At 41.4% G+C, this 18,827-nt stretch overlaps 1 protein-coding gene across 3 annotated transcripts in view; it reads left to right on the top strand.

Moving 5' to 3' along the window:
* spata17 (spermatogenesis associated 17) overlaps positions 1-18,827 on the top strand; it is a 346,047-nt gene that overhangs the window by 94,966 nt on the left and 232,254 nt on the right. Inside the window, exon 8 of one of the 3 annotated variants that reach the window (XM_087991319.1) lies at positions 9,425-9,662. The exons of the other annotated variants lie outside the window; for them this stretch is intronic. Within the exon in view, the coding sequence (XP_087847445.1) occupies positions 9,425-9,508 (84 nt within the window). The 3' untranslated portion in view covers positions 9,509-9,662. Of the gene's footprint in view, positions 1-9,424; positions 9,663-18,827 lie in introns of those variants that run through there. 3 annotated transcript variants of the gene reach the window in all.

Genomic DNA, 18,827 nt, shown 5'->3' with positions numbered 1-18,827 from the left:
AGTATAAAGGCAGTAGGAGTACTTAAGAGGGAAATCAGGAGGGCAAAATGGGGACATGAGATAGCTTTGGCAAATAAAAATAAGGAGAATCCAAAGGGTTTTCACAAATATATTAAGGACAAAAGGGTAACTAGCGAGAGAATAGGGCCCCTCAAAGATCAGCAAGGTGGCCTTTGTGTGGAGCCACAGAAAATGGGGGAGATACTAAATAAATATTTTGCATCAGTATTTACTGTGGAAAAGGATATGGAAGATATAGACTGTAGGGAAATAGATGGTGACATCTTGCAAAATGTCCAGATTACAGAGGAGGAAGTGCTGGCTGTCTTGAAACAGTTAAAGGTGGATAAATCCCCAGGACCTGATCAGGTGTACCCAAGAGCTCTTTGGGAAGCTAGAGAAGTGATTGCTGGGCCTCTTGCTGAGATATTTGTACCATCAATAGTCACAGGTGAGGTGTGAGAAGACTGGAGGTTGGCAAACATGGTGCCACTGTTTAAGAAGGGCGGTAAAGACAAGCCAGGGAACTATAGACCGGTGAGACTGACCTCAGTGGAGGGCAAGTTGTTGGAGGGAATCCTGAGGGACAGGATATACATATATTTGGAAAGGCAAGGACTGATTTGGGATAGTCAACATGGTTTTGTGTGTGGGAAATCATGTCTCACAAACTTGATTGAGTTTTTTGAAGAAGTAACAAATAAGATTGATGAGGGCAGAGCAGTAGGTGTGATCTATATGGACTTCAGTAAGGCTTTCAACAAGGTTCCCCACGGGAGAGTGGTTAGCAAGGTTAGGTCTCATGGAATACAGGGAGAACTAGCCATTTGGATACAGAACTGGCTCAAAGGTAGAAGACAGAGGGTGGTGGTGGAGGGTTGTGTTTCAGAATGGAGGCCTGTGACCAGTGGAGTGCCACAAGGATCAGTGCTGGGCCCTCTACCTTTTGTCATTTACATAAATGGTTTGAATGTGAGAATAAGAGGTATAGTTAGTAAGTTTGCAGATGACACCAAAATTGGAGGTGTAGTGGACAGCTAAGAGGGTTACCTCAGATTACAACAGGATCTGGACCAGATGGGCCAATGGGCTGAGAAGTGGCAGATGGAGTTTAATTCAGATAAATGCGAGGTGCTGCATTTTGGGAATGCAAATCTTAGCAGAACTTATACACTTAATGGTAAGGTCCTAGGGAGTATTGCTGAACAAAGAGACCTTGGAGTGCAGGTTCATAGCTCCTTGAAAGTGGAGTCGCAGGTAGATAGGATAGTGAAGGTGGCGTTTAGTATGCTTTCCTTTATTGGTCAGAGTATTGAGTACAGGAGTTGGGAGGTCATGTTGCAGCTGTACAGGACATTGATTAGGCCACTGTTGGAATATTGCGTGCAATTCTGCTCTCCTTCCTGTCGGAAAGATGTTGTGAAACTTGAAAGGGTTCAGAAAAGAATTACAAGGATGTTGCCAGGGTTGGAGGATCTGAGCTACAGGGAGAAGCTGAACAGGCTGGGGTTGTTTTCCCCGGAGCATCGGAGGCTGAGGGGTGACCTTATAGAGGTTTACAAAATTATGAGGGGCATGGATAGGATAAATAGACAAAGTCTTTTCCCTGGGCTCGGGGAGTTCAGAACTAGAGGGCATAGGTTTAGGGTGAGAGGGGAAAGATATAAAAGAGACCTAAGGGGCAACTTTTTCACGCAGATGGTGGTACGTGTATGGAATGAGCTGCCAGAGGATGTGGTGGAGGCTGGTACAATTGCAACATTTAAGAGGCATTTGGATGGGTATATGTAGAGGAAGGGTTAGGAGAGATATGGGTTGGGTGCTGGCAGGTGGGACTAGATTGGGTTTGGATATCTGGTCGGCATGGATGGGTTGGACCGAAGGGTCTGTTTCCATGCTGTACATCTCCATGACTCTATGACATGGTTCACTATTTTTATAGTTATTTCACTCCCTAAGGAAACCCAATTCAGAATAGCTTGATCTACCTAGGAACTGTTCCATCATCAGCCTCAGATACATCTGTAGAAAATCCTGTCAATGTTATAGAGGTTTGTAAAATCATGAGGAGCACAGATAAGGTGAATAGCAAAAGGTGTTTTTCCCTGGGGTGGGGGGGGGGGGGGGGGGGGGGAGTCAAAAATAGATGGCATAGATTTAAGGTGAGAGGGGGAAAATGTAAAAGGGACCAGAGGAACAACTTTTTCCACACAGAAGGTGGTGCATATACAGAATGAGCTGCCAGAGAAAGTGGTAGATGTTTCCTGTATTGGTCAGAGAATTGAGTACAGGAATTGGGAGGTCATGTTGCGGCTGTACATGACATTGGTTAGGCCACGTTTGGAATATCACGTGCAATTCTGGTCTTGCTCCTATCAGAAGGATGTTGTGAGACTTGAAAGGGTTCAGAAAGAATTCACAAGGATGTTGCCAGGAGAATTTGAGCTATAGGGAGAGGCTGAATGCGCTGGGCTGTTTTCCCTGGAGTGAAGGCTGAGGGGTGACCTCATCAAGGTTTATAAAATAATGAGGGGCATGGATAGGATAAATAGACAAGGTCTTTTCTCTGGGGTTGGGGAGTCCAGAACTAGAAGGGTATAGGCTTAGGGTGAGAGGGGAAAGATATAAAAGGGACCTAAGAGGCAACCTTTTCACGCAAAGGGTGGTGAATGTATGGAATGAGCTGCTAGAGGAAGTGGTGGAGGCTGGTACAATTGCAACATTTAAGAGGCATCTGGATGGGTATATGAAGAGAAAGGGTTTGGAGGGATATGGGTCAGGTGCTGGCAGGTGAGACTAGATTGGGTTGGGATATCTGGTCATCATGGACTACTTGGACTGAAGGGTGTGTTTCCATACTGTACATTTCTATCACTCTAAGTGGTTCTGTTATCAAAAAGCATTGGGAATGGAGTCTATTGTTTTTTTAAGTCAGGGGAGTGAGGAGAGTAAATCTTTCAAAACATTCTGCTGTCCAACATGACTGGGAAAACAGATCTAAGGAAGGAAAGGTTACTAATACTAATCAGCAGTTAGAAGTTGCTTGAATATGGCAGTATCGGAGATTGTTAGATTTAATATTCTTGTGCAGGAATAAGTTAGAGGAGTGGGACACAAGATCTATTTTAAGTCATCAGGTATTAACCTCCTATCTGTTGTTCCCTGTCAGCCTCTATAGCAAACATATCGGAAATTGCAGTACCGTTGGCAATGATCTTTTCATCTTCACTGTCAACGGGGGTGGTACCAGGGGACTGGAGAGTGGCGAATGTTGTGCCCCTGTTCAAAAAAGGGAATAGGGATAACCCCGGGAATTACAGTCCAGTTAGTCTTACTTCGATGGTAGGTAAAGTAATGGAAAGGGTACTGAGGGATAGGATTTATGAGTATCTGGAAAGGCATTGCTTGATTAGGGACAGCCAGCACGGATTTGTGAAGGGTAGGTCTTGCCTTACAAGTCTGATTGAATTCTTTGAGGAGGTGACCAAGCATGTGGATGAGGGTAGAGCAGTGGAAGTAGTATACATGGATTTTAGTAAGGCATTTGATAAGGTTCCCCATGGTAGGCTTATGCGGAAAGTCAGGAGGCATGGGATAGAGGGAAATTTGGCCAATTGGATAGAAAACTGGCTAACCGGTCGAAGTCAGAGAGTGGTGGTAGATGGTAAATATTCAGCCTGGAGCCCAGTTACAAGTGGAGTTCCGCAGGGATCAGTTCTGGGTCCTCTGCTGTTCGTAATTTTTATTAATGACTTGGATGAGGGAGTCGAAGGGTGGGTCAGTAAATTTGCAGATGATACGAAGATTGGTGGAGTTGTGGATAGTGCGGAGGGCTCTTGTCGGCTGCAAAGGGACTTGGATATGATTCAGAGCTGGGCTGAGGAGTGGCAGATGGAGTTCAACCCTACCAAGTGTGAGGTTGTCCATTTTGGAAAGACAAATAAGAATGCGGAATACAGGGTTAATGGTAGGGTTCTTAGTGAGGTGGAGGAACAGAGGGATCTTAGGGTCTATGTTCATAGATCTTTGAAAGTTGCCACTCAGGTGGATAGAGCTTGTAAGAAGGCCTATGGTGTATTAGCGTTCATTAGCAGAGGGATTGAATTCAAGAGTCGTGAAGTGATGCTGCAACTGTACAGGACTTTGGTTAGGCCACATTTGGAGTACTGTGTGCAGTTCTGGTCGCCTCACTTTAGGAAAGATGTGGAAGCTTTGGAGAGGGTGCAGAGAAGATTTACCAGGATGTTGCCTGGAATGGAGAATAGGTCGTACGAGGATAGGTTGAGAGTGCTAGGCCTTTTCTCGTTGGAACGGCGAAGGATGAGGGGTGACTTGATAGAGGATTATAAGATGATCAGAGGAATAGATAGAGTAGACAGTCAGAAACTTTTTCCCCGGATACAACAGAGTGTTACAAGGGGACATAAATTTAAGGTGAAGGGTGGAAGGTATAGGGGAGATGTCAGGGGTGGGTTCTTTACCCACAGAGTGGTGGGGGCATGGAATGCGCTGCCTGTGGGAGTGGTAGAGTCAGAATCTTTGGTGACCTTTAAGCGGCAATTGGATAGGTACATGGATGGGTGCTTAAGCTAGGACAAATGTTCGGCACAACATCGTGGGCCGAAGGGCCTGTTCTGTGCTGTATTGTTCTATGTTCTATGTTCTATCAATAACGTCTTTGAACTTTCAGGGAATCCAGGAAGCCCTTCCCCATCTTCAGCTGACTGCTATTTTTATACTGAATTACGTATTGAGAAGGATCACTGGACTCAAAACATTATCTGGAAACTCTGCTTTCTCTGCACAGTTGTTGCCAAACCTGCTGAGTTTCTCCGGGAAGTTCCGTTTTGCTCCTAATTTTATATATCTCTCTTAAAAAAAAGTTCAAAAATTACTTTATATGACCTTAACTGAATATATGGAACTTCACAGGCAAGAGATACACAATTTCCTGATAGACACTGATTACATGTGGTTGAAGCAAATGATATTGCAAGCAGATATTACTTACGGAGATGATGTAAAATCAGAAGCTCAGCTCAAGGTTAACTAGAGCATTTTGCTAATCCAATCCATGGCAGATATGTTCAAGTGAGGATTTTGGCCAGGAAGGGTGATGGAATTAATGGAAAGGATATAGAGTTTTTTTTGCAGGTGTGAGACACAGTGAAAGACACAAGGTGCACGAATCTTTATTCAAATTTCCACCACCAGGAAGAAAGGAAACACCCAAGTGGCCCATGACGAGCAGTGCCCTTCACATAAAAGGGTAATGCTGCATGATCAAACAGTGAAGGGGGAGGGCAGGGATCAAATCAAAATAGAGTTGGAGGGGAAAATAATGCACTCCACTCCCTGCGATGCCCACCTCTCCCTGAACAATTCCAGAGTGTTGGTGGACACCGTGTGCTCCTTTTCCAGAGACACCCGGGCTCTAAAGTAACTGCGGAAGATGGGCAGGCAGTTGGCTCTAAGGACCCCCTCCACGGCCCGCTGCCTGGACCTATTTATGACCAGTTTGGCCAGGCCCAGGAGCAGATCTACGCGGAGGTCTTCAGACTTGCCCTCCCCCCTCCATACTGGGTGCCCAAAGATCAGGAGCATGGGACTGAAGTGCAACCAAAAGCAGAGGAGGAGGTTTTTAAGAAAATCAAAAAGGGAGTGCAAACGCCCACACCCAATATATACATGGTCCATGGACTCCACAGCCCCACAGAACAAACAGTTGGGCTGGGAGTCCGTGAACCACTGCAATCTGCGTTTGCAGAGGATCACTGCGTGCAGCACCCTCCACCCCAGATCCCCGAGAGAAAGGGGGAGGACTCCCGCATAGAGAGCCCTCCAATGGGGATCTCCACCGCCCGGTGGCAAATGCACGCCAAGGCGTGTCCGGGCGGTAGATGAGGGAGAAGAGGTGGATGGTGTGTAGCAGCAGTCGATACAGGGCCCGCCTTTTAACATCCTTAAAAGGGACAAAACTAAAATTCCAGAGGCAGCTCAGGTTTTGGGGCACAGGTTCCCGGGGGGGAAGTACGGGACCTTGGGGCCAATGTGAAATTCCATCCGGGCTGGGGTGAGCGCGGACGGGATTCCATCGCACACCTGAGCATCTTCCAACTAGGATATAGAGTTTATAATGGACCCTGAAGATAATGACTTTGATCATGCCTATTGGAAAAATTGATCAACTCATGATTCTTTTTACAAAGAAAGATATGATGGAAGCATCCAATAGGCTTCCAAAAAGACCTGGCATGGATGAACTGGACCTAAGGATCTGTTTCCATGCTGTACATCTCTATGACTCTATGACTTCATAGAGTAGATATTGAGAAAATGTTTCCACTTGTGGAGAAACCAAAAGTAGGAATCATATAAAAGAGTCATTAATCCAATCTAGGCATTTCAGATGAAATATCTTTATTCAGAGAGGAGTTAATATGATGAATTCACTACCCTAAGGAGTAGTGAAATAAATTTCATGAATTGTGCTAAAAGGAGACTAGGTAAATATATAAGGGAGAAAGGAATAGAAAGTTGTTGGCTTTAGGTGGAGAAGTGGTTACTGTACTGCAGCAACATTGATAGATGTCCATTGGATTGAATGGCCTATTTCTGTGCCCTAGTTTCATGAAAAATTTGTAGTCCTCATACAAAAAGAAACAGAAGTGTGGAATTAAATATCAAACACATACTTTAAAATCCCAAAATGCCATAAACACAAAAATTAACTTATACAGCCATTGTCAATCAGTGACACTGATAACCTATTGCACATATCAAAACACATCAATTGTTACAAAACAATGAAATCTCTGATGTACTACGAGTAAAGTAATGGAAAACATACAATTGAGTTGTATAAAAGGCATGTCCATGGACCTCCTTCCAAATGAACAACACCTGAAGCCATTAGAAGCCAGTACCAGACTTTTAAATTTGTCTGAAGGAGTAGGAAAATACAAATCAAAATAGAAGAAACTCTAAAAATAAAGATTGCACTTATTGAAACCCAGGAGTGTGCATATTAACAGTGATACTTCTCATAAATATAATGTTAAAAACAGTGAAAAATGCCTAACAAATTCCTGGAGTTGAAATGAAAGAGATTATATGATATAACAAAATGTTTGAAGTGTTAAACAAAGTAGAATTTTTAGTTTTAAAAGTCAGTTTAATATTGCACACGTATGTACATATGCACAGTTGGAAATAATTGGCAGTGAGCATGTACAGTCAGCAACCATCATGGGATTATTGATGCCAGAGAATATATTATTAAAATTATCTGCCAATGAAAGGAAAGAAAGTCTTGAATTATAGTTCCATTCCAAACCTCAGGATCCCCCAAAGCACCTTACAGCCAATAAGGTATTTTGAAATGCAGTCACTGACATAACAAAGGAACGTGAGAACAAATTTACACACAGCAATCTCCCACAAATAATGTCATGATTAGATCATCTGTTTTTGTGATGCTGTTTGAGAATAACTGTTGACCAAGGAACTGGGATTAACTCCCCCGCAAAATTTCTTTTTTTTAAAGACAAGGATTTCTAAAACAACCAATTCTGAATGACTAGTTAGCTGAATTGGCCATAAGAAGAAAGGAAGAACTGAACTGATGAAGCAATTTATAACAAAAAATATCTTTTTTCTCCCCGTAACTGAAATTTCTATTACTTGAAATAAAGGTTTAAAGCGAAATTGGTTGTCTTTTGCTTCTTCGGTCATCCTCATTATTGTTTTCACTTCAAGGTATCATCATTTCTCAAAATCCTGAGCTTGGACATCAGCAACAAGTAGAAGTTGCAGCAGTTTGAGCATTTACAGTGTATGCACTTTCTAAAGCAGTAGCATTTACCAGCCCGATTTCTTATTTTTTTATTCAATTCCTTCGAACTATGTGGTTGGATGTCCTTTTTATAAAAATTATTTAATGGAAATCCTGGGGAGAAATACCTTATTCAGGTAACATTTATTTGACTATATTTCTAAACAGGGAGATTGGCTACATATGTAAATATGTTTGTATGTCAGAGACTGAGAGAAACAGTAGACAGGTGATTTTAACCCTACCTACCCCAGGTGTATAGAATCTGAATAAAATCAAGATGTACTACTGTTGTGTCATTCCTACCACCACTGCATTTTGACACAAAATCACTGATCCTCTTCCAAACCTCACACCAGCTAATACGTCCTAGTGGAATTGGTGTTTAATATTAACTATTTAATATTAAAGGCAACAAAAACAGAAAGTGCTGGAGAATCTCAGCAGGTCTCGCAGCATCTGTAGAGAGGGAGAAGCATAGAGCTAATGTTCTCAGTCTAGCGATCCTTCATCATAACTCAATTAAAAGAATCACTATTCTTCCTGTCACATACCACTGTATTACACAATAGCTCTATTTTATAATGATAGCACACATGGATTTAACAACTTTTTCCGCTGTTTACAGTTGCAATCTCTAGCCACTGGATGACTCTGTGGAGCAATTTATATTCTGAACCTGTTTCCATGTCATCCATGTTGCTTTTTGTTTGTTAAGTGCCATATTCTTCATGTTGTCATTTATTATTTTCACTTTTAAGTTTTATATTTATATTTTTATCTGTTTTCAAGTTATTTTATATCCTCAAAATATATCATGGGTGAGTCCTGTTTTCTTGATGGCACATCATTGTCCTTGGTACACCATTTGGCTCTTGCACAAATTGTTTTCTGCCACCCATTGATATATATTTTCTGCTGTTATACCTACAACTCCACGCCAACCTAATGTAAACAAAAGCAATTGACTGCCTCTGTGGGAGAATGTTTTGATCTCCTCTGTACCACAAATGGAATATGCACTCATTTTCTGCATTTGTTAGTATGTAGCATGTTCTGGAACCATTTTCTACTTCAGCTTTCTGATGCCCACCAATTTCCAGACAAGCTGTTGGAAACTGGGATCCCCTTTATACCTGTGTCCGCTCAGTGTTCCATAATCAGTATTTCCTGTGTCGCATGAGACCATATTTAACTGTGTTACTCTAGGAACTAGCCTTCTGCTCATTTAAGTAAAGGATCTATCTGGCATCACAATATCTATTATGAGTGCAATGATTTTGCAAATAAACAGGTTTTATTCTTGGAAGGAATGAAATATTATCTTCAATGAAAGGGTGTAAGAGGGAATTGATCATCTGATGTTATAAGTCCTTTTGTCATTGGCCAATTCAAATAATAGATTGGCATATAGTAAATTACCTGCCCTTAGAATTAGGGTATATTCACAAGTGCTCAGGAGCAGAGGGCAGAGGCTGTCTTCATTAGGCCATCCTTGTTTGCAGCAGTCATCATCAAACAGTTCTCATCAGGTGGTTCTTTTAGATAACAGTCCTCATCAGGTGATCCTCAGACTACTGTCTTCTCCAGATGGAAGATGGACCAGGGAAAAAGGATAAAAACCCAGGGAAGAGTCCTCTAACACTTCAGCAAGAGAAGAGGATGCTGTCTTAATAACTTTACCAAGACCAACACATTCCATACCAACAGGCTGTCTGTCTTCTGGTATCCACGAACCATCTCCAATTGTCTCATTGTATGCTTTCTTTATCTAATTAAATAATGTATCAGGTCTAAACTGTTTCTTAACAAATTCAATAAACTATCAAAAAATTGCTCTCAAATTATTGACTGCCTATATTAGTTAACTGTTGGCATGAAGCCCCCAAGATTCACAAAGCTAATAGTCTGTTCTGCATCTCTTTCCCATGGTAAGTGCGCCATCTATTTCTTCGTAGCAGCTGCCTCTGAATCACCAGCTAGTCATAGTTGACATGACTAAGGGACGTTTATATAGTGGCAGCCAGCCACAAATTACTCTGTATTTTTATTTTTTCCTTTCCTGCATATCTTTCAGTCTGTCTCTGTCTTTCTTCCTGTATTTTCTTTCAAACTATTAGTTGTATGCATGTATTCTCTTCCTTGCTCAAATAGAACATAGAAAAATACAGCGCAGTACAGGCCCTTTGGCCCTCGATATTGCACCGATCCAAGCCCACCTAACCTACACTAGCCCACTATCCTCCATATGCCTATCCAATGCCCGCTTAAATGCCCATAAAGAGGGAGAGTCCACCACTGCTACTGGCAGGGCATTCCATGAACTCACGACTCGCTGAGTAAAGAATCTACCCCTAACATCTGTCCTATACCTACCACCCCTTAATTTAAAGCTATGCCCCCTCGTAATAGCTGACTCCATACGTGGAAAAAAGTTCTCATGGTCAACCCTATCTAAACCCCTAATCATCTTGTACACCTCTATCAAGTCACCCCTAAACCTTCTTTTCTCCAATGTTGCCTCCCATCCCACAGTCCTATCTAGTTCGTACCTCATCCCTTTTAAAATTCTGAGGGGCATAGATAGAGTAGACAGGAAGGAACTTTCCCCCTTGGTGAAGGGATCAATGACTTGGGCATAAATTTCAGGCAAGGGGCAGGAGACTTGGAGGGGATATGGGGAAAGCGTTTTTCACTCAGAGGATAGTGGGAAACCTGAACTCACCACCTGTAAAGGTGGTAGATGCAGAAACCCTCATAACTCTTAAGAAATATTTAGATGTACACTTGCAAAAGACTAAATGCTAGAAAATGGGATGAGAATAGTTTGTTTTTTTTTTACCAGTGTGGACTCACTAGATGGAAGGATCTTACTCTGTGCTGTAAACCTCTTTCACTCTATCTGTTTTGTTCTACCTGATTGTTGTCCTGAGTAATCCTGTTTTCTTCTATTTTCACACATCCATACGCTTTTCTCCATTCCCCTGTGCAATCTTCCCTATTATCATCCCAGACAAGGTTGAGGAAATCTGACTTTCCAGCACTAAGGGTTTTCCTTTTTAAGTTATTTGCATAGAGCTGAGAAAATATCTGTTTCTGCAAACTTGACTCAGAAGAAATTCCCTTGAATGGTTTGAATTTTCTGGGGTTTTGGGGTTCAGTATTAACTGGAGTCGTGCCCACTCCCATGGAAACAGAGGTATCAAGCACCGAACAGGCTGTTTAAAAAAACCCTCCTCGTATTCTAGGACTTTGGACCAGTTATAATAAAAATGGTAAGGCCTTTTGGAATTCATACCTCATACCCTACACACTCCCCATGTCCCATACATGCCAACTCTTTCACCTGATATCCTCATCAACATCCAATGGCTCTTCATATTCTCAATGGCAACCTTTGCTCCTTTCACACACCCAAAAGCCCTCATGATTAATCATGAAGGTGGTATAAAACTTACACTCAAAAAACAATGATAACACTTAACCGTATATCAGGAAAAATCTATTGAAATTGCAGGCACTGACTTGCTTTTGAACTGAAGGTCACCAAAGCCTTATTTAGAAAATTTAAAAGACAAATAATTTAAAGTACATAATAACAATTTCTATTAGCCTTATCCATCTTGTATACTTATTGATGTCTACTGTTAATAATCCTAAAGGGGTACCTGGATCTCTCCAAACAATTCAGCAAAGTTTAAATTTTTTTTCAAATGCAAAAAGCCCAAGCATTGTGTTTAAAAACCTGAATGATGAAAATTGCTTCTGAGTCAAGGCAATTGTACTTTTCGACATACTACTGCTTCTATGAACTGCAGATGTGTGAAATATATCCTGCCATTTTTCTACCCCCTCCCACCAAAGCTGAAACAGTGGATGTTGAATTTAGTTTGAAAACTCCATAAACTGGCGATCTTCAGCAACTTGCAACTTGGCAAAAATGCAGGTCTAAGTCATAAAGTCATAGAGTTGTTCAGCATGGAACCAGACCCTTAGATCCAAATCATCCATGCTGACCGGATATTCTAAATTAATCTAGTCCCATTTGCCAGCATTTGGCCCATATCCCTCTAAACCCTTCCTATTCATGTACCCATCCAGATGTCTTTTAAATATTGTAATTGTACCAGCCTCAACCAATTCCTCTAGCATCTCATTCCATACACGCACCACCCTCTGCATGACAACGTTGCCCTTTAGGTCCCTTTTACAATTTTCCCCTCTCACGTGATACCAATGCCATCTAGTTTTGGACTCTCCTAACCTGGGAAAAATACTTTGGCTATTCATCCTATCCACAACACTCATGATTTTATAAACATCCACAGGGTCACCCCTCAGCCTCCAATGCTCCAGAGAAAACAGCACCAGCCAATTCAGCCTCTCCCTGTCGCTCAAATCCTCCAACTCCAGCAATATCCTTGTAAATCTTTTCTGAACACTTTCAAGTTTAACAACATTTTCCTTTAGCAAGGAGACTAGAACTGATCGCAGTATTCCAAAATTCTCCTAACCCATGTCCTGCATAGCTGCAACATGACATCCTAACTCCTATACTCAATTCACTGACCAATAAAGGCAAGTGTACTAAGTGTCTTTTTCACAACCCTGTCTACCTGCGACAATTCGTACTTCTAACAATATAATTGAAATATTTTTCCAAATAAATATTTATGTCTCCAAGCTTATTGATGGCAAGCTATTAGATAATGACCAAAAGTAGGGTATGGACAAATGAGCTTTCATCAGAAAGGGTCAAGTATAAATAGGAATGGGAATGATGACCAGGGTAATGAAACAAACATCGAGTGAAGAACAATGCTCTCTTTCTTTCTTGTACTGAGACTAATAATTCAAAAGGCCCCTTTACTCAACTTTATTTTGTGGCCTACATAGGAACTTTTTGGCTGATGTGTGACACTGCAGTTTCAAGGAAGCATTGCTAAACAGTTAGCAAATGTGGGAGAGAAATGCAGGGTAGAGATCAGAATTGAGTGATTGGGGGTGGGCACAGACTTGAAAAGCTGGGGCTCCAGTATGGATAGACAAATGCCAGGTCTAAATTATGGTGCATAAACAGGAGGTTGGATCAGAAACTGTGGCCAAATAGTTTTTGATTATACTTGGACTTAAGCTTTAAATGTAATAAATTTAAATGTTTAATTATATAAATTTGGCTTCAGTGTAAATAAAACTGTATAAATAGGGAGTTGGAAACATGGCTGTTTATGCCACAGGAATAATGAAGATTTGGATACCTATTCAGTAGTGACAAGTGTGGAAATGTATGCAAATCTTGCAGTTTATTTTGAGACATCATAGCCGGTGTGGCTGCCAGGAATGATAGGTTTAGAGCATAGGTAAAAAAATGTAACAAGTATCAAATGTAGATTCTATAAATAATTTTAGAGATAGATTCATTGATTTAAATGCACTATGCAAAGACAGCTACTAATTTGTAAAAATCTTGGTGATACTTTGATAAATAAATTATGACATTTAATGTTTTTTATTGAGATTTTAAAAATCTGCTATTGAATTATGTTTGACATCGGCTAAACAAAAATCAATCATATGAATTTTTGTAACTTCTCTGAAATGGTACTGACTCGAATCATTTTGCAGAAAGTAGTCAACCCGAGAGAGAATTTGCTACCTATTCTTATTGGATAAAAAGGAAATGGCAATTAAATTTGAAAGACATTCTCTTGGCTGTATATTCACATTTTATTGGCAATGTTTTTTTTGCAGAGGTTCATGGTGGGCGGTCTATCATGACCTGTGTTGACTTTTCTCATGCTATCTTCTGCTGTTCAGTCCATTGATCATGTAACCAGACTCTACGCATCTCACTCCTGGAATCGCATGGCGGATGTACTCACTACTGCCGGTTCACACAACTGGCTTCACATATAAACCCCAGCCCACAGCACCTCAATCACTGTAAACCAGAAACTGCCCTTCATACACTGGTCCTGCACTCTTATCCCAAAGGACAGGGCAAGTTATCTCCTTGGTTTACCTTCAGAGATAGAGGTGCTCATGGACAGGATTGCCAAATGTAGACCAGTGCTTTTTCCTGCTTTCTGGCAAAGGAGGCCATGGCACTAGATACAGCCAGCCTGGATCAAAATAGCAGCCCAAGCCATTGTGATTTCTTGGGCTAAAAGAAATGTCCATCAGTGAAGGAAGAAGGTGAGTGATCTTCTGTGCTCTGTAAGAGTACTTGCCACCACCTTCTTCCTTCATTCTCACACACACATGGTCGTTACTCATTCTAACTCGGCCATTGCAAATACCTTATGCCAAGTCTCATGTACTACAAATCATGCAATTACATGTAGCATATCCAATTAATGGCTCTCACTCACCTGATCTTCTCAAACTACTAACTCTTCCTGCCCTTTGCATTTCCTATTACTCACCACTTCTAACTCTGTATCTCCACTAATACCTTTTCCATGCACTTTCTTCACACTCAATCCTTCCCTCTGTATCATTGCAGAAAACATGTCTCACAACTGGACAGGGAGGATGAAGACCAACAGTGCTATGGCTGACATTAAGGTCCTCACCCATATGAAGAAAAACATGTTGGAAGGGTCAGGAGAAAAGGGTGACTATTCAGATGGAAATATGAAGACCTGTGAGAAATCAATAAATGAGCTTCATTGTGCTGTCCTCTGCTGTGCCATTCTCCCATTAATGCCAATGCTAATTCATTATTATCTCAAACATTCTTTTAGCCCTTTTCCACAACTACTTCTCTCATACGCATTCACAAGTGGAACCTAGCAAACCAAATATAAAGAGGTTACACCAGAGACCTTTAGCTCCATCTCCACCTCTGAGGAAGGATCCACTCAGAAAATGCACCAACAAGGGTTTCACCAATATCCTGTACCAGTTCAGAGACTTACATTTCGGTGGGTCCCCTTTTGGATTAAACTCAGGAGAACGATCTCATGAGCACAACACTGATGCACCTCGACAACTACTTGATGAAGAAATGGCCGAGTTATTTGGCATTCAGAGACTGTCAGAGACCAGCCATATGCTCGGCCCTGGGTAGAAAATAATCTCCATGGTCTTAGCCATTAATTACTTTATCAAAATGCATAGAAAGGCTCATAAACATCAGACAGATTTATCAGAGGTAATCAGAAACCTGGATTAAAGGACACAGTCTTTCATTATCAATGCAGTGGGCATGCTGCTTCGGCATGTGTGCATCTGACTTGCACCATGGATAAGTCAGTGGCCACCTTTGATACCCAGGTTCAGCAGAATTGCTCAGTGTGCACAGACATGAACTCCACCTCACCAGCTGTAGGTGCTCAGCGTCAATGCAAGCCGAGAGGGGGATGAGGGACCTCGACCTCAGTCCAGGTGACTCTTCTTGTCGGGGGACAAGGTGGTATTCGCAGGCATTGTGGTGGCAATGGCTTAGTTAGTGGTATTATCACTGGATTGTTAAAATCTGGAAATAAGAGTCTAATGATAATTGTGAATCCATTGTCAATGAGTGAAAAAAAAAACCATTTGGTTCACTAATGTCCTTCCGGGAAAGAAACTGCCATCCTTACCTGGTCTGGCCTACATGTGACTCCAGACCCACAGCAATGTAGTTGATTTTCATCTGCCCACTGAGCAATTAGGGATGGGCAATAAATGCTGGCTTGGCCAGTGACGCCCTCATCCCATGAATTAATTTTTAAAAAAGGCACCGGGGGGCGTGATGTCCCCAACAGTGCCCTTGAAGCTGTTGGGGACATCTGAAAACACTCCAGAGGTACTTAGCCCTTCTACCCCCGCCTCCCACCCACCCCCAAACCCCACCCCTGCCATCATTCCAAAGTCAACAGAAATAGAAGATAAGTAGAATGACCTTGTGTCTGGGTAATTCACTCTCAATTATGCTGGGCCCTCTATCCAATCCTCCTTGAGATGAACTGTCAATTCTTCTAGACCAACAAGACCAACTACAGAGCAGGCTTCTCTCACTCTTGCTATAAAGGTAAGGACTCACTTCGACATAGTCAGAGGGAAAGAAAAAAAAAGCCTACTGCGTGCACATTGCTAGTACAGGTGACACTTAAGTAAATAATTCAGTCCTTTTGTAAATATATGTTTGCTTACACTGTAAAATGCTCTCATCTCCTTGCAGCTCTAGTGAAGTCACACCATTGTGAGAAATGAGCAGCCTCATTAGACCTCCAAAGGATGAAAAACATTTCAATGGGCAAACATTGATCCTTTCTCACAAGCAACTAATGTATTGACTGCAGATAGCTTCCAATGCCATGGATCCTTGATGATTGCAGCCAAGGCATTGCACTTTAATGTGGACAACAAAGAACAAAGAGAACAAAGCACAGATAACAGTACAACACAGAAACAGGCCCTTTGGCCCACCAAGACTGTGCTAATGTATGCCTTTCTAACTAAAAATCTTTTGCCTCTCCGCGATTCGTATCCCTCCTTTCCCTGCCTTTTTATATATCTGTCAAGATGCCTCTTCAATGTTGCTATTGTATCCCCTTCCACCATCTCCTCTTGCAGTGTACATCAGGCACTGTGTAACAAAACTCACCTCTCACATTTCCTTTAAACTTATCTCCTTTTACTTTAAACCTATGTTTCCTAATAATTCACGTTTCTCCACTGGGGAAAAGACTCTGACTCTCCATTCTATCCATGCCTCTTATAACTTTGTAAACTCCTAGCAGGTCCCCCATTCTTTCAAGATCAAGTGAAAACAAACCAAATCTGTCTAATATTTCTTCATAGTTAATACTCTCCAAACCAGGCGACATAGTGGTAAACCATTTCTTGTCTCTCTCAAAGCCTCCACAGTTTCTGGTAGTGTAGTGTTCAGAACTGTACACAGTATTCCAAATGTGGCCTAACAGAAGTTCTGTACAGCTGCAATATGACTTGGCAACTTTTAATCTCTATGCCCTGATTGATGAAGGCAAGCATGTCTTATGTTTTCTTGATCTTATCCACTTATATTGCCACTTTCAGGAAACTGTGGAACTGTACATCTAGATCCCTCTGTATATTGATGCCATTTACTGTATATTTCTATCCTGTATTAGATCATTCAAAATGCATCACCTTGCATTTGTCTGGATTAAATTCCATCTGCCATTTCTAAACCCAAGTCACCAGCCTATCAAAATCCTGCTGTATCCTCTGGAAATCTAACTATCCACAACTCCTCCAATCATTATGTCATCCACAAAATTACTAATCAGGCCACCTACGTTCTCCTCTAAATCATTTATATATATTACAAGCAACAGGGATCCCAACACTGATCACTGTGGAACACCACTGATCACAGATCTCCAGTCAGAAAAATAGCCTGCTGCTGCCAGCTCAATCTTCTATGACTAAGATAGTTCTGCATTCATCTTACCAGATTACCTCGGATCCCATGTGACTTCACATTTGGTATCTGCCTACCATGACGGACCTTGTCAAAGACCTTGCTAGAGTCCAGAAAACATCATCTACCACCCTTTTCTCATTAATCATCTTTGTTCCTTCCTCAAAAAATGCAATTAACTGTGTGTGACATAATCTTCCCTGCACAAAGCCATGCTGCCTATTGCTAATAAGTCTATATTTTTTTCAAATGTGAGTAAATCCTATTCCTAAGGAACTTCTCCAGTAATTTCCCTACCACTGATATAAGGCTCACTGGCTTGTAATTTCCCAGATTATCCCTATTGCCCATCTCATAACAATGCTGGATATTCTTCAATCCTCTGGGACCTTGTCTGTGATTAAAGGGAATACAGAGATTTCATAAAAGGTTCCAGCAATTTCCTCCCTCATCTTCCTCAGTATTCTGGGATAGATAACATCAGGTCCCAGAGACTTATCTATATAATGCTTTTTGAAACATCCAACACCTCCTTTTTCAAATTGATATGCCGTAGAATATATCTCAAGACTCTTCATGTCCACCTTTGTGAACACCAATATAAGGTACTCGTTAAAGATCTTACCCACTTTCTCTAGCTCCATGCATAAATTATGCCATTTATCCTTCAATGGACCAACCCTTTTCTTAACTACCCTCTTGCTCCTTGTATGTGTATAGAACATCTTGGGATTTTACTTAATCGAGTTTGCTAAAGTCATTATGTGGCCCTTTTAGCCCTCCTGATTCCTTGTTGAGTTCTGTCCTGCTATCCTTCTACTCTTTGAGGGCTCTGTCTGTCTTCAGTTTCCTAGACTTTATGTATGCCTCATTTTTCTTTTAAACTAAGCTCTCAAAATCTCTTGTTATCCAAGGTCCCTGAATCTTTTCATCCTAATCCTTTTTCACAGGAAAAGACTGGAGCTGAATTCTCAACAACTGCCCTTTAAAAGATTTCCACATGCCAGATGTAGATTAACAGTCACCCCCAATCTACGTTCCGATCTGTATTGTGATAGTTAGCCTTTCTCCAGTTTAGTACTGCTATGCAAGGACTACTTTTGTCCTTATCCATAAGTAACTTAAACTTACAGAATTATGGTCACTGCTCCTGAAATGCTCCCCACACTGTAACTTCCATCACCTGGTTGGGCTTATTCCCTGATATAATATATAGTATGGCCTCTTACCTAGTTGGACTAGTTCAATGTCCTTTCAAAAATCATTCTGGACATACCTAACAAATTCCAAACCCCGGCACTAATCAAGTCTCAGTCAATATAGGGAAGTTAAAATCGCCCACACAATAACCCTATTTTTTCATTTTTCTACAATCTGCCAACACATCTGTTTCCTCTATCACCTGATGATGTAGTACATGTCGTACAATCCCATTAACGTGATCACATCCTTCCTATTCCTAAGCTCTACCCGCATGGTCCTGCTGGATGAACCTTCTAAGGTGGCCTCCCTCAGTACTTCCCTCAGATATTCTCCCTTATCAGTAATGCAACTCCTCTACCTCTTTTATATTCCTCTCTATCTCACCCAAAAATATCT

This window comes from Chiloscyllium plagiosum, unplaced genomic scaffold, assembly GCF_037043375.1.
Source record: "Chiloscyllium plagiosum isolate Xiang-an unplaced genomic scaffold, Cpla_swu_hap1 HiC_scaffold_10, whole genome shotgun sequence".
In the NCBI taxonomy this organism is placed as follows: Eukaryota; Metazoa; Chordata; class Chondrichthyes; order Orectolobiformes; family Hemiscylliidae; genus Chiloscyllium; species Chiloscyllium plagiosum.
This window is presented reverse-complemented; position numbering and strand designations above follow the sequence as displayed.